The 24240-nt window shown below is 41.3% G+C and overlaps 1 protein-coding gene across 2 annotated transcripts in view; it reads right to left on the bottom strand.

Moving 5' to 3' along the window:
• Positions 1 to 2024: 2024 nt before the first annotated feature.
• SPPL2A (signal peptide peptidase like 2A) overlaps positions 2025 to 24240 on the bottom strand; it is a 70350-nt gene continuing 48134 nt past the window's right edge. The window contains exons 10-16 of one of the 2 annotated variants that reach the window (XM_077263679.1): positions 22215 to 22289; positions 18688 to 18744; positions 17778 to 17831; positions 11896 to 11995; positions 8791 to 8868; positions 6760 to 6920; positions 2025 to 2773 (exon numbers count right to left, since the gene is read on the bottom strand). In XM_077263679.1, coding sequence (XP_077119794.1) covers positions 2702 to 2773; positions 6760 to 6920; positions 8791 to 8868; positions 11896 to 11995; positions 17778 to 17831; positions 18688 to 18744; positions 22215 to 22289 — 597 coding nt within the window. In that variant the 3' untranslated portion in view covers positions 2025 to 2701. The remainder of the gene's footprint in view (positions 2774 to 6759; positions 6921 to 8790; positions 8869 to 11895; positions 11996 to 17777; positions 17832 to 18687; positions 18745 to 22214; positions 22290 to 24240) is intronic. The other variant, XM_077263680.1, reaches the window with a different exon arrangement.

The raw sequence follows: 24240 nt of genomic DNA on the forward strand, positions 1-24240 counted from the left end.
CAGTTCTCAATAGGAACGTCATGAACACTAATTGCCATGTCCTCTCTCAGTAATGGGACAGTCTGTATTCCCTGAAGACACATTGTGTCCATGAATTGAGAATGAATGATCAGTCCAGGAGGAGAAAGAAGCAGAAGATAGATTACAGAGCTCCTTATTTTCACATATACTATTGATTCATAGGGGGAAAAATGAAGATGACTGATATTCTTTAGCTGCTCATGAAAGAGAATAATAATTAAGAAAACAAGACACTTTATCTGCAGGGATAAAGGATGGCAAACCTTGGGTTTTTCAGATCTCTATGTTTAATATATTGTAAGTAAACTTCAGCTTCCCTTTTATTTCTAAGGATGGGCTCGCCTCCTTTTGGGGTGACACAGTGGAGAGATTCCCTACTTGAGAGCCCCCACTATGAGTTGGGAGCTGTTATGCAGCACCTCATTCCCCGTCTTGTAGGGAAAATTGTCAATAAGGCGATTTTATCTCCAACAGTGACATATGTATGTACTCCCAGGAGGGTTACAAGTGGTTTACCAAAACTGAAAACAGATTTCATGGAAATATAACAAATCCAACTACTTGTGACGACATTAGTAAACATTTTCTCATACAAATCTAAAGTAGCTTTTCAATCTTTCAACATTACAGTGCAGAAGGTGTAACGTCCTATGAACAGCGGTAGTTCTCACTATCTCTAGCACATAACATACCTAAGATACAAGTCAAATAATGACAATGTCATTTGTAATAACAGCAAGAGTTACATAAATCTGTCTGCTTGATGGAAGGAAAGCGATCATGGCACAACTATTTATGTACAAATATATACATACAAGTACATTATAGTGCATTCTTGTTGCTGAAAGAGGTTTTCCCACAAACAAAGTACATTTTAATTAATAGATCTTGGAATAATAATCAGTTCCACAATTGGATGTGTTTAAATAAAATGTTCCTGTGCTGAGATAATCTTATAAATGTGTCCCTGCTGTGTACTGTGCAATGGCTTATTCACATGTCAGTATTTTGTATCAGTATTTGCATCTCAAAACCAAGAATGGAACGTGCAAAGAAAAACTATAATTGAAAGATAGACAATAGTCAATAGATTCTGTTTTTGAGACACTCCTGGTTTTGGCATACAAGTACTTATGAAATACTGATCAAAAATATTGATTGGGTCCTAATGGCTGAGTCAGACCGTACAGAAACACGGTCTGATCTCAGCACAGCTCCTGGCGATGGGACGACGCAAAAGAGTATACAGACAGGACAGCATGGGATCACAGCTGCTGCTTTCTGTGAGGGAAAGCTTTCGCTGCATGTTTCTAAACATGTTTTATCTCACAAAAAGCAGCATCAATGATCCAGGGCTGTAATGTCTATAAACTCTTTTGCTTCCCTCCCCATCCAGGAGATCTGGTAAGATCAGACCATGTTTCTGCACGGTCAGACACAGTAATTACACAGCACATAGCACAGGTACATTTAGAAGATTATCTTAGCAAAAGGAACATTTTTTTTTACCACATCGAATTGTGGAAACTATTTTTATTCCAGGATCTATTGATTGAAAGGTACTTTGCTGGTGGGAAAACCACTTTAAAAAGGGCCTGTCAACATGTCAGATATGTTTATTTGTATTCCCTAGGAAATATTAATTCAGGAGCATCTGATTTTAAAACTCTGCTTTGTGCCGTTCCGCACGCCTCAATATGCATGAATAAATTAACACTTAGTTGAAAAAATAGCAGTTTAGATTGAGGCAAAACTCCTCTAAAACTGGAGGCTTAGTGTTCAGCCTTCTAATGACAAAAATAATAAAGCAGTACATCCAATCCGGTGAAGAACGTGTAAAGGATCCTATAGCCACCGATAACTAGGGGGGTGTCCGTACACACTGACAGCACTGATTGGATAGTGTCAGACTGCGCAGGGACATCCCTTTTTTGAGAACTGAAATAAAACTAACTGTATTCATCCATTTTTAGGAGGAAAGGCACAACAAAGTACTAAGGAAAGATGATCGAGCATTATTATTTTATTTGTTTATTGGGAATATAAGTGATTTAACAGACATGTCAGACAAGCTGGCAGGTCCTTGTATAATGTGCAATAAAATGAGAAGACAATTTACACGTTTATTCCTTATGTATCAAAATGTAACACATTCTGCTGTAGTTTATGGATCCTGAATCGCTCATCACTCAGATGATCCAGATGGGATCTATTACCCATACTCCCCTTTTCTGTAGGAGTCTGTAGTAGTTCCTATACTAGATAATGGAGATGGCGGGCTCACTCAGCCTGCATTTCTGAAGTTAATGCGCAGCTTGCAGGGCAGATCACAGGAGCTTTGAAAGGCAGCAGAATATGATAGATATTATATCACTGAGTCAGTCCTGTCTGATTTTCCTTTTTTACTAATCACGAGGTACAATTTAACACCAGAGATGAAGAGGCAGAAACATAATCATCTTATATAGTGCATAGATCTTTCAAATAAGGCACAATTAAATGGAATAATAAGTATTACAATCCTCCCTCAGATTCATATATAATAATAATAAAAACAAATCTAGAAAATACTTTAGATTACATTTTGCAATGGGAAAATATGGAAAAAACAAACTGTAAAACCAAGCAGAAATATTGAATTTCCTTATAAAATAGAACTGTGCACAGCGCAACGGTTATGTCATGGCACTTCTTGTGCTTCGCCTCGTATAATGTTTTCCTCACTGACAGCATTGTCCACTTGCTCCATTATCTATATTAAGCAGAAGAAAGAAGATTTTTTTAATAGGAAAAGTGGTCAGTTAAAAAGAAATATAACAGGCCAAAAAATAACATTATAGCATTCTAAAGAAGAAGATCTACTAAGGTCATCTGTGTTAAAGGAAACCTGCCAAGCAATTCATGCTGCCCAAACCACAGACAGTACAAATCACAGCCTGGCTGCATGGTAACATTGTAGATCTGGCCGAAGATGGCACTGGACTAGTCTTGTCTCCAGCTCTGGTCCCTGGCCAGCTCTTCCCTGTGCTGCTAGAGGTGATCGACAGGTCTCTTCCCATTTACTTACAAGGGACAGAGAAAGCGCTCAATCACGTCTAGCAGCCCTGAGAAGACTCGGTCAGGGGCAGAACTGGACTAGTCTTGTCTCCAGCTCTGGTCTCTGGCCAGCTCTTCCCTGTGCTGCTAGAAGTGATTGACATGTCTCTTCCCATTTACTTACGAGGGACAGAGAAACCTCTCAATCACGTCTAGCAGCCCTGAGAAGACTCGGTCAGGGGCAGAACTGGACTATTCTGGTCTCCAGCTATGGTCCCTGGCCAACTCTTCCCTGTGCTGCTAGAGGTGATTAATAGGTCTCTGCCCATTTACTTGTGAGTTTTTTTCAGAAAAAATGTGGTCAATTTAAGAAGCGCTATGGCTATAGAGCACACTGCAATAGATTAGTGGTAAACAAACCTTTTATTGAACCAATACGTGTTTCGGCAGCGGACTGCTACCTTCCTCGGGTGGATTCCATGTTGCGGATTGGAAAAACGCACCACGAGTCAGTTTACGCAGCATAAAAAAGAAGCTTAGTGGGCAGGAGATTCCTAGAAATCCAATCCACTTTGCTCGCACTGTAAATCTGGCGTTTTTGCAGAAGCGAAAATACGCGAAAACGCTTTAGAATAAAGCTCATCGTGTGTGCACAGGCTTAAGGTCCCAATACGGACTGGATGAAAGTCGGCCAATCAGACTGAAAGGAAAGGAACAGCCACTTGAAATTTCAATGCCCAATCCTTTCATTTTTAGTATGGAAGATCTTTCTCCTCTCTCCCGGGTGAAAACAAATGAATGCTCAGTCGAGCACTTGTGTATATGGGCAATCTGAGAGATGGTGACTTCCATATTAGATAGCTGGTTGGCCGTGAGCCATCTCGTGTGTAGGGCCAGCATTATAGCCCAATGGAGATAACCCAAGGGAATCTAGCCATTTATATGAGCAAGTTATCAAAACATAAAAATAGTGAACTGTATGTAGTTAAGCAAAAGTAGTAAATGTGCATAGGTCATAGAATTCTTCTTCCTATGTTTGATATGATGGAATAGATTATTTTTTTTTATTCTTTAGGAACATCTTGGCACATTTGCAATGTGCAGTAAAAGTTATAATAGATAGAAACCAGAATAAACATTGTTAGAATTCATTGGGAACAGAACAGTATAGTCTGTGTGTTCTTCATACACAATATTGGCAGTGTGTGCTGCCATCTGATGGCTACAGATCATAGTGCTTCCTAATAGGGATCAGTAGATCTGTGAGAAGTAGCTTTCAGGTTGCACGGACACGTGATCATTGATATAATTGTTGATGAATGACTTTTAACCTAAGGCGGGAGTTGATCCAAAACAGAAGAAATGTATGTGGTTGCTCTATACTCTTTCTTTATTAGAGAGACACTCCTTGCCTTCATTGAAAAAAACAAAAACCTATCAAATGTCGATCCTAAGGGTATGTGCACGCAATGTCAAACATATGCACAAATTGGCCAATTCATGAGAGCGCATCATCCACGGCAAGACGTTTCCCTATGATGGGACTCTAAAGCCTAGAACTGCAGGTCAGTGGGTGGGGAGAGGCCGCTTAGGACCTACCTGTCCGACCAGTCTGCCACGTGGACACCATCTGTCAGTGGCTGCACGATTCCAGCCATAATATGTTTCATTCTGAAACGCTGTGGTGTTTCAGAGATAAGCATAGCTTAATAGCAGCTGGGGACAGAGCACTGTGGGCGACATGTCGGACAGACGGATTCCCGGCAGATTCTCCCTGTCCGTTACTCTAGAATTGTAAGCTTTCAGTCTGAAAGAGGCATAGAAGTTTAGGGTCCCATCAAGGAAGTACGCCATGTCGTAATTCATGAGAGCCTATTTGTGCACCAAGTACCTTCATTTTTTTAACTTTTTCTATAGCAGCAACACAGTTCCAATGTCATATATTCAGTGTTTGCATATTATAGCATTTCAGAGCGCAGCTGTGTTTTCTTGGTTATATCGAATAGTCATGACGGCTTGCACCTGTTCGCACTTGTCTTGTTCTGTTTGGACGTGCTGGTCAGCCTTTTGATACTTTTAGTTGCGAGTTCATTTTTTGAACATTTTCTACGGCAGTAATACAGTTGCATTTTCATATATTCAATATTATAACATTTCTATTTTCTTGATTGTGCTGCCCCCAGAGTGACAGGCCTGTCTTTGCATACGTGTATAGGCAGAGGCCCATCACTGAAGGGGAGCAGGTGGGGAGAAGCCCCGGTGGACACTCCTGTCCTCCGAGTCTCCTGTGAGGCTCAGTCCCCGGAAGTTATTAAACTACTCTCTTCTCTGAAACACTAACGTTTCAGAGTTAAACATTGCTGAAATTATACAAAATTGTGTGGTTTTTCACATGTAATGGTGTCAGGGAAACACTAAGAATGGCGTGATCAAGGAAAAACATCCAGCAAAAGAGAATCCTGGGGACAACTTGTTGGCAAAAGGGATGTCAAGAATCATTCTGACAACAATGTGCAGGCGAAAATACTGCACAACTCGTCATTTATTAGCATCATTGTTTAAGGCAGTGTTCCCCAACTCTGGTCCTCAAGAGCCACCAACAGGTCATGTTTTGAGGATTTCCTTAGTATTGCACAGGTGATTAAATGCTTGCCTGTCCAGGTGATGCAATGATCACCTGGGCAATACTAAGGAAATCCTGAAAACATGACCTGTTTGGTGGCTCTTGAGGAACGGAGTTGGGGAACACTGGTTTAAGGCAACCAGAAAGACAAGGAAAATCAAATTAATATCAATTATAACACTGCCTTGTTGGGTGCATCCACATTTCTGTTGCACCATTTTGATGGGAGGACCAGAATTTGGCACAAGCTGAATGAATCGATGAACCCTTCCTACCAACTGTTCAGTTTTCTGTATTTGGAGTAATGGTGTAGGGGATAATTTCAGTATTTTCATAGCACACCATGGATCTTATGGTACGACTTACCCAGGCATTGTGGCTGCAGGTGACCCCATGGCAGAGCCCACATTCAGTGAGACAATGCACCATGTCACAGGGGTCATATACTCATGGATTAGCTCCAGGAACATGGCAGCGCGTTTTCATCACTTCCCAGTCTTTTCTCTGGCTGGGATAGGCTTTTCAGAGCAGGTCAGCACCCATCTAATGTGCGGTAACTGCGAGATGCGGTCTTGTTCGCATGGAGGAAACTTCTTGTAAAACTATTTGAACCCGTAGTGGGATCTCAGGCTTTCAGTAGTTGTGGCACAGGAGGTCCAGCGCTCACTAGATGGATGTCCGCTAATAAAGAGACCATTCAGTAATACAGATAACACTGAACCTACTCCGGTCTCTCTACAAGTGCTGGTGTATAAGATTTGCTTTCCTCCCGGCAGTGACTGGATCGGCTCTAGACACGAAGGGTAATAGTAGAAATATGTATTTTTGAAGATCCAGGACAAAATCCCATCTTCCCCCAAGGACAGCAGACCATCATGGTGGGAGTTGTACAGGTTTGAGACCGCTGGTCACTGACAATAACACCAGGGTCTTACAATGTGATGGACTGCTTTCCATGAAGAATTTCTCCTAATGAAATATTAGGAACCTGAGAATCCCCTGGGGATTCACTGCCGCCATTAGGTACGGCTCCTGAATAATGCACCACAGAGACCGCACTGAACTATTAGGGCCAATACCTCATAGCAGCCGCCATTCCAAAACTTTTTCATTTCCTTTCTTCTCCAGGCAACGACAGAGCTGGCGAGAAGTGTGCAAGGCACTAGATACAGCAGGGCCGGCTGCCCCATACTGAGCACAATCAGGACAACTAACGTCAAAATCATCCCCACAGCGTAACCTACAAGAGGATAGTAATGTTAGCAGGAGGCACACTAAATGCAACATATACAGTACTGAAAATTACCAATTAAATGGACAAATTATCTAAATCCTACCATCCAGAACACAAGTGACATTATCTGACAAATCAGGGGCCACACTGTACAATATGGTCCACACTCATCATTTTAATTTTTTGTCTTGTGGCATTAGTTGACTGATTTTGGCACCAAATTCATCTAAATGGCGCACAGCTAAAGGGGTATTCCCATCTCCTAGATCCTATCCCAATATATAGTAGGTGTAATAATAATAATATTAGCAAATACCTCCGGTTAGAAATGTAGTATAGTTTTTCTGATTCGCTATGTCTTTTACCCCATGTGCAGGCATTGCAGGACTGCAGGTATCCATGGTTATGACCACTAAAATAGAGACAGATAGCTAATTGCTTGTGGTCGTAAGCATGGATACCTAACGTCCTGCAATGCCTGCACATGAGGAAAGCGAAGTGGCAAATCAGAAAAACTATACTACATTTCTAATTAGAGGTGGACAAGGAGAGCAAAGGAGTATATGGGTGTAAAATATACAATTTTATTAACAGCATATCAAAATTACTATAATATCTATAAAGTGCATAGGCTGACAATAATAAAAGATACACAAGGATAGGAATGAGGCCTCCCCTTGAGAAAGCAAGTATACTAAGTTCAGCGAAACGCGCGTCGGGGGTTTCTTTAGAACCCAGTATCTGTTGCCTGCTGTTTTTACTGGTAAGCGCTGTTCCTTACATGTTAACCGTGTTATGTGGTGACTTTCAACTTCAATTTTGGTACTGGCATTATATGGAGCAGTTCTCTGCCTATGCATTTACCCGCTCAGCCGGCAAGGCACACTGGGGTTTCTTCCCTCATTCCTATCCTTGGGTATCTTTTATTATAATCAGCCTGTGCACTTTATTGATATTGTAGTAATTTTGATATGCTGTTAATAAAATTAATCCTATGTTCTCCTTGTCCACATGTAATATAGAGTCGGTGTTTTCCCAGGCTTTGCACTATTTAGTGCTATAGCCTTTGTGATTAACATGTTACCTGGTACGGTTATTAGTTCTAATTGGAGGTATTTGCTAATACTATTATTACACCTACTACATATTGGCATTGGATCTTTAAGTTGGGAGTATCCTATTAAAGAAGTTGATGCAAAGTCAACAATACACTTTCGTCTTTCTTACATTTTTTTTGATGTACAATAACAAATTGTATTGTGGTAGCGTGTTAGCCAGAAAAAACAATGTGAATACTTTTGTGCCCAATGATGACAGAAGTATTCTAGGAGTGATACCTTTATTGGCTAACCAGAAAATATTTTCTGGTTGGCCAATAAAAGGTATCACTCCTAGAATACTTCTGTTATCACTGGGCACAAAAGTATTCACATCGTTACATTTTTTTTGCAACTCTTCATGACACAGTCGCATGAGGATGCCAAAAGATAAAATAATTGCGCCTAAATATTGCCAGTGTCAAAAATACTCCAGGGAGGGCTGGATTGAAGTTGCACCAAAGTTTGTGACTTTTTAAAGCGTCACAATTGATGAATCTGGAATTGATAGACTCCAAACTGCAAAGCGCAACAAAATAAATTATATATTTATTTGAAAGACATATAAAATGGATTTCAAAACCAAGAGCAAATAGGATAAGGAATTGGGTGCAAAAAAAAAAAAAAAAAAGAGGTGCAAATCCCACAAAACTACACAAAAAAAGGCGCAAAGGCAATAATGAATGGGATCCAGTAGACCCACTAGTGGATGAATACACTATGTACCCATACCAGTCATCGGGTCCCTTATAGGACAAGGTATCAGGTGCTACACGTACCTACAGTGCAGGATATGTAATATGTACTAGAGGAGGTAAAGCGCACGTCAAATCTTCTGCAGTATGCCACCAGCAGGCCTACAAAGCAAACACAAAGCCGGGCTTTAATTACAGCGTACATGGATTATCCATTGTCCTCTACGGTAAATCCTTCTACAAACATTGATTTACATGATTATGTTAAAGAATAAGGAATTTTAATATTTCAGCACAAGCCCGTGTCTACCTGCTCTGAGCTTCTATCCAGTAACTCAAAGACTACGTATACCTTTATACCCATTTTATTGCTCCAATGTATCATCTTCTGTAAAAAAATATCCTGTTTCGTGTCAACAGCTCCCAGGCAGATCTATGTGTCTCCATGGTAACAAACACAAATCCTGTGCAGTTAATGCTACAGTCACATCACCTGCCACCTTAATTCAAAGTTGTATATTGGTAAAAAGTAGAGGCACTTAAAGGGGTGTCTGCCATCTTCTGAATGCTTAGGCTAGTTTCACATTTGCGTTTAAATCCACAGCGTTTAAAACGCATCCGCAAGTGGTGGAAAAAACGCATATAAACGTGGCGGTTTTTTTTACGCATGCTGTTAAAAAACGCCGCGTTTGTACGAGTTTATATGCGTTTTTTTCCTGCGTTTCGTTTGTGTTTTTGGTGCGCATGATGAGAAATTTCACAAGAGAAAAATCAAGCCAGTAATTCAGCGCGGTGTACAGTAAAATCACACTGACAGGTTAGAATAGAGTAGATATATATACATAGAATAGGTATATATACATATATATATGTCAGTGAGACACCTATATATGTATATTTATATTTAATGCAGCGCTAGATAGCAGAAAAGCCCCTAATTCAAATACCGGCTTTTGCTCTCTCCTTCACAAACCCGACAGGGTATGAGACATGGTTTACATACAGTAAACCATCTCTTATCCCTTCAGTTATTACATATTCCTCTTCAGTAATGTAAGAAGTGTCTGTGTGTCAAATTTGGGGGCTCTAGCTATTAAATTAAAGTGTTAAATGGCGGAAAAAATTGGCGTGGGCTCCCGCGCAATTTTCTCCGCCAGAGTGGTAAAGCCAGTGACTGAGGGCAGATATTAATAGCCTAGAGAGGTATTGGCCCCCCCTGGCTACAAACATCTGCCCCCTTGTGGGACAATACAGGGAGAGTGCAGGGCATATGTTTACTGGGGTAGATGTGGACTGCCCTTGTAAGGGCAGGAGCTTGGGCGATAGTTTATTGCAGCCCCATAGGGATTGACATAGGGATTGTCATCTCTTCATTAACCGGATGTGCATCTGACCAAAGAAAACCCGGTGCTCTGATGCCTGCCTTATGGAATTGGTGAGACCATTCCTTTTTGTTCAATAGTTCAGTAAGCATATTTTACAGTACATGCTCATTACTGTCCATTGTTTCTATATGCGTCTGGTTGTATAGGGTTAGTCGCTGTCTTACATGATTGCTGCACAGCTTCTTTATAAACCTTATCCCAGATTGATTCGGCATATATTGTCGGAATCTTTTAATCCTGTCTTGGGCTTGTCATTTTTTTAAATCCATTATATATGGTGGTGACTTGGCCCCGTATTATGTGTTCACTTGGGTGACTAGTTTTATCGACTTTTGCGTATTAAAAGTTATGTTTTATTTTCCACTTTTTTGCTTTATTAATTTTCATCATTAAGTGATATTATCTGTAGGACTCACACTCCATATACAGACATTGCTTTGCTATTGAGAGAATAGCACCCAGGCCTTTTTTATATGCTGTTCTAGTGTCGGCCATTACTAGCTCTTATGGTCGGCATTCCACAGTCTGACTGCTCTAACTGTAAAGAACCCTTTCCTATTTAGCCCCAGGAATCGCTGGCCCTCCACACATAATGGTTCTTTGTAAGATCTTTGTCATGTGCCAGTCCTTTGTATTGATCACACATGTATTTATACATATAAATTAGATTTATTCTCAGGCATTTTGTTTCTAAGATAAAGAAACCGCACTTTCCAGTCTTTCATCATAGGAGAGGCCTTCAATTCCTTGAGTGAATTGAGCAATGCCGAGCACGGCACCACTAGTCCGCAAGTGACCGCTTGTATGAAAGCACATATTTGTGGGATCGGGACCACTAATCCCGCCGCCTGACAGTAGGTTCATGCTGCCCGAACCACAAGCGGCCTGAATCAGACACGGACTTAATTATTGCAGCCATGTATGTCTTACTCTAAAATGCGCTTACTTTTCAGACAACACAAACGTTGAAAAGCCAGCCAGGGACTTTGTGACTAGTCCAAGACAAGTCCTTGGTGGCTTATCCCCTGCCTGCTCTATAGGTGTGTACATAGTGAGACACCGGTCAGCCGCAGGAAGAAGCCATCAGATCTATACGTTATATCAATATGTGCCACCAACATCTCAGGATAATGGATGTGATCAATTCAGATCTTTACAAAGGTGGCGATCTGTACGAGTTACTGCAAGCCGTCCATAACACAGAGGCAATTGAAATGTGTTAGCAGACAATGGGGACTAAAAAAATAATGGCACATGCCATGATTAAGACATCAGTCGAAACGCGTCGGACAAACGCTGCTAAATGTGCGTAATGGTGTAAGATATTACTATTTTTAATGGTTTACCATAGAAAGTCAAGGATTTTTTTTAAAATAGAGAAATAAATAAACAAATTTTAATCTACATTCCTGCTGGATTGATCGTATTTTTCTGTGGACTGATTGCTCAACCTTTCCGCGCAGGAACAGATGAGGAATAGCCGATATTCAGGTGAGCTGACTATTCGTGTGTGTTTTTGGACTTAAAAGAATAACTCCTAGGGAATGTTGGTTTTCCCAAGAATTTCTTTTTATTAACACTAGAGAATGGCATGTATATGGCTTCTTCTAACCTGAATTGGGATTCTATACATAGGAGGTGACAATGAGCACATAAGAGATTTACAAATAACATAGGTGTGTAGTGTGGGACACTATCAAGTTTATTAGGAGAATGATCAAACTTATTTTTGCAGCTGATTTCTCATACAAAAAAAAAAAAACACAAACCATTATTATACATTGACTTTTTATTTTTTACTTACCGGGTACAATGATATCTCCAAAGCCCAACAATGAAAAAGGCATCACACATAATTTTACAGCAGAATACTCCAGCCTAGGTACCCTAATAACTACAGGTAACTGGAAGACAAGAAAACGACAGGCATATTTCAAAGTGCGATATTAAAGCTGGCCAAAGACATAAAGATCGCCAACAGGTAATCAGAACACATCATTAATGTGCATAAATCATCTTATAGGGGATCTGAGCTCCAGAAGATGTATGGAAGTATAAAAGGGACAGATACAGAGACTAGTTATACACTATCCAGAACATTTAAATTGCAATTACAAGAAAAAGAAAGGAAATTATGGAAAACATAAGATAGATAAACATTTTCATGATATGCAAATGATTAAGAAATGGAAACAGAATAATGAATAAATCGAGATGTTTTGAAAATGAAGTATAAACGCCAAGCACAGAAATAAGATTTTTGGTACTCTCCTCCTCAGTTGCTTCATTGGGGGACACAGGAACTATGGGTTTATGTGCTTGCTGCCACCTGGGGCGGACACCAAGAATACATCTTACAAAAAAGCTGACTCCTCCCTATCAGGCTACACCTGGGAAGCAGACACCCAGTTATTCAGTAGAGAAGCAAAATCAAGACCACACCCAAAAAGGTAGGTTGTTGTATCCCAAATGAAGCCTACGAGAAAAAGATTTTATGGCACGTGCTCAAAATCCTTATATCTTGTTTGCTTCATTGAGGAACATAGGAACCATGGGAGGTCCTAACCCTGTCCCTGGGGTGGGAACACTAATACCGGTACTGCCCAAGAAGGAATAGCAATCCCTCAGGTTACTACTCAAGCTGCAGCTTGTAGTATCCTTCTGGTAAGGCTTGCATCCCTAGACGCAAAGATAAGAGCCTTATAAAGATGTGGACAGAAGACAAAGTAATGGCTCAATGGACTAGAGGAGCAGAAGACTCAGGAGACTTCTACCCTGCGGGGGAATAAAGCCATGTCCTGGCAGGAGGGCCCTAGCATAACCCAACCTTCGGAATTTGCAGATTGAACGCAGAGAACAATGGTAACCCCAGATGCGAGCTGACATCTGCCAGACCCACAAAGCAACCATATGTCTGATAAGAAAAAATGTCAAAGATCTGATTGCATAAAAAAAGAGGTTTACTATTTAGAATAAAGTTACAATTAAAATGTATGCAGAAGGATAACATAGAAAAAAGGTTAGTTCCTTACCTGCATAATCAAGTCTAAGACAAGTCTGCTGCACAAACCCATGCCTGCCTCCGAATGACCCAAGTTAAACTGATTAACTGGATCTGCTACCCAGGATAGCCTGGTGGGGAGGGATTCCCTTTTTTGTTTTTTTTTATATAATGTCTTAGCGTCAGTCTCTAGGTGTAACATATAATCCATCATTCCACACCATAATCCTAGAAGTAGTATCGGTATGATGTTGCCGCATGAAGGCCTCTTCACTGACACCAGGCACTACTCTCAAAGATTACCATGGTGCAGAGCAAGACTGCAATGGTCTGGAGACCATGTGAGCAATACCATGAAGAGGCCTTCACTAAGGAACGTTTCACCAGACATATACCCTGAATGATGGTTCAAGGTGGCATAATGCATGGCAGCCAGACCCTTCTAGTTTTCATTCTAGGTACACCAACAACTCAGCTTTATATTGGTTTGGACATAGAACCAGGAGTACAACCAATTGCCCAAAAGTCCCAAAATGTATCACCATGGCGTGCAGCGCATCCGGACTTGTCTCCCAGTGAGCACATCTAGGACATCATTGGTAGGAAATTGCAAAAGGAACTGCCAGAGGTGGATCTTGATGATGTGTGTGTCCAAGTACATTCAGCATGGCAGAACATTCCTCAGAAAGCCATTAATAACCTCACTGATAAAGTGCCAAGTCGTATAAGTGTGTGTACGTCTATGTGTGATGCTAATAATTCGTACTGTTAAAAAAAATTTAAATTTGAAAATTTTGCTTCCATTTTTTCATCATTCTGATATCAATACCATGTCTACACATCTTGCGATTTACATAATTACAACTATTCCTTCTTGGTGTTGTAATTTCAACTTGCGGAGAGTATTTAGTCAGTGACTTGTGAAGTGGGACTTTTCAATGAGCTGCAGTGGTTTAGAAAAGAAAAAAAAAGTGGGCATTCTTAACCCTTTCTCTCTTGGAGGCTGTAATCAGCCACATCTCTTTGCAAGAGGAAATTGAAAATGAGAATGAATGAGATCATGTTTTGATCTCTATTACCAATGATGCTGGACGCAACAGCACTGTCACAGTGCAAACTTGCAGATGGCGGGGAATGTGATCATACAGGCTGGTAAGCCTCCATAATAACACACTATACACAGGAAACTGGAGCCAGTGCAGAGGACGCCACAAATCACTGCATCTGCAGACATGATATAGATGGAAGGGCTAGTCATAGGGGCCACAGCCCTGGCGAACGGGGAGGGGGGGGGGGGGGGGTTAGTGGCTTAATTTTAAGAGTTATTCCTATGTTCCTGTATGGATACACCTGCAAACAGTCTGTAAAAGCAAGCAACTTTGCAATTTAGTGGTTATTAAAAATCCTCTCCATTCCCCAGAACGGAGAACAGACAGATTTTTAATTGAAATGTTTATGGCTTAATTGTGCATGGAATCAGCCACCGCTGCAGTCACACCAGTGGTGGTCGAACATGTGTTCTTCCCTATACAGCTTGTAAGCACTACTCTGAAGCTGGTCAGGATAGTTAGGGCATGTTGTAAAGCTCCTGATCTGGACAGCTTCAGTGCTTCTGCATTCCTGCAGAGCTTCATGTAGCAGCAGCAGAGAGAGCAGTTTGGGACACCCTCTTTAATGGTAGAAAATGGGCCAGGGAATCCAGAAAGTGGCTCCAGGAACGAGTTATTCTTAGGTAACGCATTATTCAAGCCATAAAATTGTCTCTGTGTGAACTGACACATGAAAACATAATGGGGTTTATGCAGTAAAAAAGCGGAAATGATCAGAGTACTATAGGTTACACCATGCCGAGTGGTAACCGGAGCACGCTACAGCTGAACATTGTCATCCACACTCAAAGGGAATGGAATTTGTCACTAGGTTTTTGCTAAGCAATGTCATGCATAATGACATAGGGCTGAGACCCTGATTCCAGAGGTGTCACTTACTGGTCTGCATACTGTGGTTTTGATGCAATCATTGTTTTCTCTGAAGTAGATCTAGCAGTGCTCAGAATGCTGGGCCCTGTATGACCCCACCCACATCACTGACTGGCAGCTTTCTGAGTGCACTGTGCATATACAGAATGCTTCCAATCAGTGGTGGGGGACGGGTTTATACAGAGCAGAAGGACTACATGACACAAGACTCCCAGTCCTCTAGTGAGAATCTCCTGCTGATAAAACCCTGAATTTAACAAAACCACATTACACAGCCTGATAAGTGACACATCACGGATATTGGGCTCTCAGCCCCTACATTATGCTGATCTCAGATTACATAGCAAAACCTGCTGACAGATTCCCTTTAATACATCAGCCCACTGCTACCTAGTCAAGGTTACAAATTACTAATATGTATAGCCCATAGCAGCTGATAAATCTCAGCACAAAACCAATACATCATAGAAAACAGGTATATAATAAAAACTAGAATGACAATAAGCGCAGTAGGGTCTTATCCAGATTACAAAGGAAAAACTGGATTTGCTCACCTGGTGAGGTTGTGATAGAAGCTACCAAAGGAGTTTGTGGCTATCAAAATGGCTGCTGCAGATCCACCAAAATTAGGGTACATGCTTGGAAGTAAAATGGATGTAAACCCGCACTGCCGAGGATCCAGTACACGATATGGATGCGGTTTTATTGGTCAATGCATTTCAAGAGGACAAAACACAAAGATCATTGTAGTATGTCCTGATGAAGAGGCATGATTACCTGGAAACCCGTTGATAAAACCGCATCCATACTGTATCTGGTCTCCCGCTGTATATTGGATCCTCGGCAGTACAGTTCTACATCCACTTTACCTCCAAATTTGTACCCCATCATCGAAAACAGCATTATCATGGAAGCTTTGACTTTGGCACTTGGTTTCTAGATGACTACACAAGGCTTGTGAACACTCTCCAGGATGTTCGATGGTAATTATTAGCACCACAAGCATATCAGAGTGGACCAGATTGGCTTATTCCAATTTAAAACACAATAATGATCTAAAGGTTTTTCTTTATAGCTGTATCCTCAAATAGTTTTCCTAATCCCTTAGGGGCGTCCCGGATGCTAACTTCTTGGGTATCCTGTTGCCTGAGAGTAATCTAACGCCATGTACTGTTCTAGCAGGCGGAATTTCTTGTGACCTTTTCTGTGGCCAAATGTAATCAAACAGTAGTCACCCACACGCGTTGTCAAGTGGCCCCTCGAGATACTAGAATTTACTCACAAGCGCGCCCAGAATAGAAAGAAACTGCGTCTGCAAATGTATGGCAGAATAATTTCAGGAGTTGGAGGAAAATGAGGAGGCTACGAGATATCATATCCTCCTATTTAAATACAGAAATCTGCTTCCTGTGATAACCCCTTTATGTGAACATGCTTTACTTTCTTGATCTGTTCTGGCCCATAACTGGACTTCACATATGCACAGCCTGAATGTTGCATACTTTTATGAACGGCCTTAAGATGCTATGAATCAGGGAACAGATATTACAAGATAAATGTACAATTAATGCTTTCTTTAGGTGTCTACAACTATGACGTGCTCTAAATACCCAGTTCCCAGACATTGGAAATTCTCTCATATCCCCTGATTGGGATTCTAAGGAGCCAGTGACCCAGGGGGTGATCTTTTATTAGCCCCACGTACTAAGCAGGAGATGCTCCTCACAGTCATTGTGGTTGAGGCCAAATGGAGGACAGTAATAACCTCCCTATCAATGGAGGATCAGAGCGAGGCCTTCACCTACCCACAATATATTTCACCGACAAAAACAAACAAACAAGCTAGACCCTCCTCGCCAATTCTTTCCCCCGACCATAGAGTAATGACACTCCTGCAGGTCTCTCTGTTTTTCTTTACATATGGCCGGCAAGAGACCATGGAAACCAATCAGAAGCTGCCATTGTCATGGGACTGAATGGCGGTGTCAGTAGTACATCATATGACTGCTGCGGACATAGATTGGCTGCAGCGGTTGCTTGCTGATCCCATGTAAACAAAGGGAGCACTACAGGTAGGCAAAGGGAGAATCACAGGCGGGTCCGAGCTGGATCATTAAGTACAAAAATAGGGGAAAATAGCTTGGGTTCTATCTTTGCCAGTATATTTGAGGCCAATTTGGTACATAGGGACGTGAATCACTAGAACTGGGTCCATCCATTAGGTACACCTTGTCATTGGTGGATGGCTTATACACTTTTTGATCAAAAACACATTTTTACATGTGTAGTAGCGGAATTTATATATTCATTAACTGAAGTGCGCTGATACATTTTTGTAGTATATATGTTTGTACGTTGGCCATGGTGTACATTCACCTGTGCATTAATTTGCTTTTTTCTTATTGCATTGGCAGCGGTTTATAGAAAAAGGTAAAAGCTGAATAATAAAATCACCATTTGTATTTCATAAAAAATATCATTTGTTAATTGTTCTGATTAAATAGTGACTCAGACTCATATAGCATGACAGCAACAGATTAGATGAAAATGCTATGTAAAAAAAAAACAAAACACGAAGTCAACATGATAATGAGCATGTATCTCATGTAGGGAATACACAGTAAGATCTTAAGAGTGTGATTAAAAAAAAAAAAAAAAAAAAAAAAAAAAAGAGTCCATTGCAGACAATGGAAAGACAATCCTTACTTTCTCGAAGGTGGCTTGAGAGTCAGGAGGGACCTCCACATAGTTCTCACCATTCTAGGATCAAATCCAAGTCAAAGACATTTAATATCCAAAATGGATCAGCCAAACACAGGCCAGATTGTTATAGCTATGTATTTGTATCTCTTAAGTCTAAAGCTTATGGTATAGAGCAATCAGAGGATGGACCACTGACCACTTCATGCGTTCTGCCTTTAGGTCTTCTTATAAAAATATAAAACACTTTGAACATTTCTAAGCAAACAGATACAGATCTGATCTCAATGTAACCTGATGCTCTGCTAAAATTACTTCTGGCAGTGGTCTATGGTCTGTAGCGTTCCTTTGCTCAGAGCAGCAAATGCCGAAGATTTGGCAGAATGTGGTATGCGCTGCTGCAGGAAGTGTATTCACATGGTGGCTAATGTCTGCATGGTGTCTGTATCATCCTGCCTGCACATGGATCTACGTGGAATTTACTTTGCAGAAGAGTTGGGGATATAAAATGTGTATGCATTTTTTAGTTTTAGCATGATAGCCTTGTAATCGTGCTATGCCATCAAGTTATCCCTGAATTAAAAACGATGTATGGGATTAGTAAAGCATAGTGGTAGTCCATCATCTGCAGCAGTTGCAGAATATTTGTTGTATAAACACAAATCTTCTACAAGAAAATCCCAAGAAAGCTTTTCAAGAGTAAAGATGAACATATATTTCATTTAAAAGGTGTTGGAAATCCTTTCTATCTAATTTAACTAACATCTAAGGCGGATAGAATATCAGAATTGCTATACTTATTCTGTACAGAGGGAATTTTACGTCAATTATTCAGCTCTGAATTACTAGACCAAAACAAAAAGCTACTTTAAATATAAATATATTGACATATTTATTTCTTTGGTTGAGCACATACCTTTTCTGTACTTCCTGATGGTCCAGCGGCCACTTCAATCATGATGCTCTGGCCATTCTAAAATTATCATCAAAACAGAAAAAAACTCAGCAGAATAAAAAATTATTATATATTTCATACATACAAGAATACTGACCATTCTTTATAAGGATATCTGCACACCAATTCTGCTTAAATCCCCCCTGAAAAAGCATTCAGTAAACGCTAAAAACAACAGACATCTGCACAGCAATCTCAAAACGACTTGCCCATTTGTTCCATCTTTTGTAACTTCTTCTAACCATGTCAGGCTTCAAAAGTTGAAAAGCGGCTAAAATAGGTGACCGCTCCATTCTTCTGGTGGCTTGGAAGCCACCACTGTTATATAGAAAATATTTTTTTTAAAAAAAGCAGCGGAAAAAGACGTCAAACTCTTCCTCAGAAAAAACACCTCTGGAGTTTCCATTAAGTGACATTTGTTTAAAAAACAATTAAGGTAGACCAGCGTCACAAGACGTTGTGTGCACTTACCCTTATATTTAGACTCCACATGTACAATTCCCATAGAGAGTAACATTTGCTACTAACATATTTCCAGGAGTTTATCTAGTACACAGTTGTTTTCTGTTTTGGACCCTTGAAGACATGCTCAGGATCTGTTCTTGTTCCTTCTAGCAATGGTTCCCTTATTTACAAACTTATGAATGTCACAGTGATTTCTACGTGAAATCCATCAACATAACTGAAGCATACAGAAATCTTAGGGCTCGGAAGATCTCACAGACAATTAGAGAGGTTCTGCACAAATATAAAGGAGTATTACCTGGTAGCACGTAACATGAAGAGCAGACCCTCAAGAAAGGACATCGCTAAGAGGATGTGTAACGTGCCACACTGTCTATGAATCATGAAGTGACATAAGGAGAAGAAATGTGGCTGACTGACTCAGTACTTTGCACAAAAGGTAAGATACTTATGTGTTGGCAGGGCTGTCTTTGGCCTTCATGCTGCCCTAGGCACTTTTCGTGGTCACGTCTCTTACTGACGTCACACTTTATTTTACTATTTAAGGCAGATCTACTTTGTAAAACGCTTTTAAAATTAAACACTAAAAGAATGAACGTCTGCACTTGCTGCGCACAGGTTCAGTCTTTTGAACGTTTTTTTTAACACCTTCAGCTTTTCAAAGTCATCAAGAGATTAAAATAGGTGACCTAACCATTGCTTCCGTGGGGAGAGGCCTAGTGATATAGAGACATGCTGTCTGCTCATTCACCCTCCTCTTTACTGAAGGTGTTCAAAGGGAAGTCAAGAGCAGACAGGCATCAGAGCGAGCCTGCAGCCACATTGTGTGCACCCACACTGACACTTGGAGCGCGCTGCTGCACTCATCCAGTGTCGCTGGTTTCACACTTGCGGCTTTTTTTTCAAATCAGGCAAAATCAGGTTTTTCAGCCAAATCATGATCCTTTCAGGATCCAGTTTTTTGCCCATTCACTTTAATGGTGTCAGGTAGAATCCAGTTACTTCGGGTTGCTTCTTGACACCATTAAAATGAGTGGACAAAAAACTGTATCCTGAAAGGATCAGGATTTGGCTGAAAAAGCTGACTTTGCCTGGCTTGAAAAAAAACATAAGTGTGAAACCAGTATCAGTGAGTAAGTGCAGACTTGCAAGCTGATTTTAGACAGCACTCACTTTTACTAACGGAGCACTGACAATAAAGACAAGCTTTAGTATACAAATATGAGAGTGCTGCGAAACACCCTCATTTGCATATTACATAAACAGATTTAACTTTATAGCGCCAATAAAAACTATCCAATAGGAATATGCCCCCTAATCCCCATTCTAAAGAGTCCGCCTCCCCCAAATCCCCAGCCTGCATAGCACAAGACTCCCCTGTTCACCAGTGTATAGCAGCAACAGCCTCCCCTGTTCACCAGTATACAGCACAGCCTCCTGTCACTAGTCTCCCCTGTTCACCAGTATAGAGCACAGCTTCCCGTCACCAGCCTCCCCTGTTCACCAGTATACAGCACAGCCTCCCCTGTTCACCAGCCTGCCCTGTTCACCAGTATACAGCGCAGCCTCCCCTGTTCACCAGTTTTCAGCACAGCCTCCCTTTTTACCAGCCTCCCCTGTTCACCAGTATACAGTACAGCCTCCCCTGTTCACCAGTATACAGAACAGCCTCCCGTTCACCAGTATACAGCACAGCAGCCTCCCTTTTTCACCAGCCTTCCCTGTTCACCAGTATACAGCACAGCCTGCCCCGTCACCATCCTCCCTTGTTCACCAGTATACAGCACAGCAGCCTCCCTTTTTCACCAGCCTTCCCTGTTCACCAGTATACAGCACAGCCTACCCTGTCACCATCCTCCCCTGTTCACCAGTATACAGCACAGCCTGCCCTGTCACCATCCTCCCCTGTTCACCAGTATACACCACAGCCTGCCCCGTCACCAGTCTCCCCTGTTTAACAGCCTCCCCCCATCTTCAGCTCTATGAGCTCTAACCTGCTTGTGTCCTCCCATGTAGTCTTCCTCCTCAGCTGTGATGTCTGCAGTGAGAGATGATCTCATCATCCTCACATGCACAGACGATGCAGCAGCACCTCGGATTCAGGGACCTCTCTGACCCAGGAAGTTGCGGCGCCACTACTTCCTGGGTCAGTCAACTCCCTGCATTGAGGTGAATATGGAGGAGCGCCCCAGCCTGACCCCCCGAAAAGACAACAGAATTCCAAGATTGTCTAACAGAGGAGAGGAGAGGTTAAAAATAAAAAAAAAATTTCATCCCTGTCTTGGTGCCGCCCTCTGCAGCCCGGCGCCCCTAGGCACGTGTCCTCCAATGCCTAGTGGCAAATACGGCCCTGTGTGTTGGGATAATTGAATAACGTGAATCCAGCATTAACTGTAATATATATATATATATATATATATATATATATATATATATATATATATATATATATATATATATATATATATATATATATATATAATAATCAAAGAAAAAATGAGCGCCACTATCTTCAATCAGAGACTCTATACAGGGTCTGTAAATGCCACTCACACATGTGCCGTTCAATGACCTCGGGTGCTCCTCCAGGAAACAAAGCCTTCTATGTGTATGATGCAAAAGAGAACAAAAGTCGAGGGCACTCACCAGTCTTCAAAAAAATCCTTCTTTATTCAATATACATCCAGATAAAAACTCATGGCCGGGGAGGACGGAGCCGAAGCTCATGTGAGCAGGGGAGGACGACGGCCGTTTCGCGCTGTGCCTGCGCTTCTACCTAGTAGAAGCGCAGGCACAGCGAGAAACGGCTGTCGTCCTCCCCTGCTCACACGAGCTTCGGCTCCGTCCTCCCCGGCCATGAGTTTTTATCTGGATGTATATTGAATAAAGAAGGATTTTTTTGAAGACTGGTGAGTGCCCTCGACTTTTGTTCTCTTTTGCATCATATATATATATATATATATATATATATTTATGAAAGTCAACATTAATATACCCATTTCTAAAGCAGCTTTATTACATACCTTTGTGATGAATGGAGTTATGAAGACAAAGAATACATCATAGAGAAGCAAGAGGCCGAGGAGAATGACACATGCCTGTAGTCAGAAAAAGAGGCACAATTGAAATAAATATGTTTCTTGAAAAGTATAAAAGCAATATACAGGGTAGGAAGGCAGAAAAAAATACAATCGGGATCCATAAAAACAAAGCAGATGATATTTATCAGTCCAATTACGGAAAAAAAATGTTGAGCCCATCCACACCCCTCCTTAGCATAACAGGTATCTTTGTTGATACCCCCAGAAGAAGCCACAGGGTGAAACTCACATTGGGGTCTGAGGTGGAGATTTGTTCATGTTTGCTATTGTTTGGTCTGTAGCTCAGTACTGGTTACCACATAACTTTTCTTTCCAGTGTTACTTTTCCCAATGTGGTATTAATCTTATATATTTTCTATCTCTTGATTCTGAGACCAGTACATTATAAACAGCTAGGTCCAGAAATATTTGGATAGTGACTGCATCTTCATGGTTTAGGCTCTGCACGCCACTAGGATTTGAAACAACTGAGATGCAATTGAAGTGTAGAATTTCAGGTTTAATAAAAAGGGGTAGAATAAGGCTATGTGCACACGTTCAGGAATTTTCACGTTTTTTTTTTCGGTATAAAAACACGATAAAACCGAGAAAAAACCGCATACATTAAGCATCCTATTATTAGAATGCAATCCGCAATATTTGTGCACATGTTGCGTTTTTTCCGCGGCGGAATCGCATTCCAGAAAAAACGCAGCATGTTCATTCTTTGTGCGGAATTACCGGGATTCCGCACACATACGAATGCATTGATCCGCTTACTTTCCACATGTGGCTATGTCCACCATGCCGGAAGTAAGCGGATCATGTGCGGTTGGTACCCAGGATGAAGGAGAGGAGGCTCTCCTTCAGGCCCTAGGAACCATATAATTGTAAAAAAAAAAAAAATGAAAATAAAAAATCATGATATTCTCAGCTTCCGGCTTCCCTGGCAGGCTTCCCGCTCCTCGCGATGCTTCCGTTCCCAATAATAATTCTCGCCGGAAGATGAGAATATCATGATTTTGTATTATTTTTAACGTTCTATCTTTTTACTATTGATGCTGCATAGGCAGCATCAATAGTAAAAAGTTGGTCACACTTGTCAAACACTAGGTTTGACAAGTGTGACCAACCTGTCAATCAGTTTTCCAAGCGATGCTACGGATTGCTTGGAAAACGCTTGCATTCTGCAAGATAATTACACTTGTAAAAAGCTAGTGTTTAGCGGGAAAACGCATGCCAATTCCTCATTTACCTGCAGCACAGTTGTGGAATTGCTGCGGAAATTTCAGCGGCAATTCCGGACGTGTGCACATAGCCTAAATGTTTAGGAATTGCAACCATTTTTCTACAAGCCTCCTCATTTCTGGGGCTCAAAAGTAATTGGACAAATAAAATCTACCGTAAATAAAATGTTCATTTTTAGTACTTTGTAGAGAATACTTTGCAGGCAGTGACCGAAGTATGGAAGCCATGGACGTAATCAAACACTCGATTTCCTACTTTATGATACTTTGCCGGCCTTTACTGCAGCTGATTACAGTTGTTGCTTGTTTGTGGTTTACTCTGTTTTAAGTTTGGTCTTAAGCATGTGAAATGCTGCTCAATAGGGTTGAAGATCTGTGATTGACTCGGTCAAGGCAGAATATTCCACTTCTTTGCCTTAACCCCTTTCCAACATCGGGTGTAATAGTACGCTGATGTCAGACTTCCTCCCTTTAATGTGGGCTCCGGCGGTGAGCCCACATCTTTCCCGGCACATGTCAGCTGTTTTGAACAGCTGACAGGCTCCTAGAATAGCCGCGGGTGGAATCGCGATCTGCCCGCAGCTATTAAGACGTTAAATGCTGCTGTCAAATGCTGGCAACGGCATTTAACTCGCGGTTCCGGCTATCGGGCTGGAAACCCATCCACCGGTGATCGCGGGTCACCGGTTCATTGGCATGACAACCAGAGGTCTCCTGGAGAC

This window comes from Ranitomeya variabilis, chromosome 5 (genome assembly GCF_051348905.1).
Source record: "Ranitomeya variabilis isolate aRanVar5 chromosome 5, aRanVar5.hap1, whole genome shotgun sequence".
NCBI lineage: Eukaryota > Metazoa > Chordata > Amphibia > Anura > Dendrobatidae > Ranitomeya > Ranitomeya variabilis.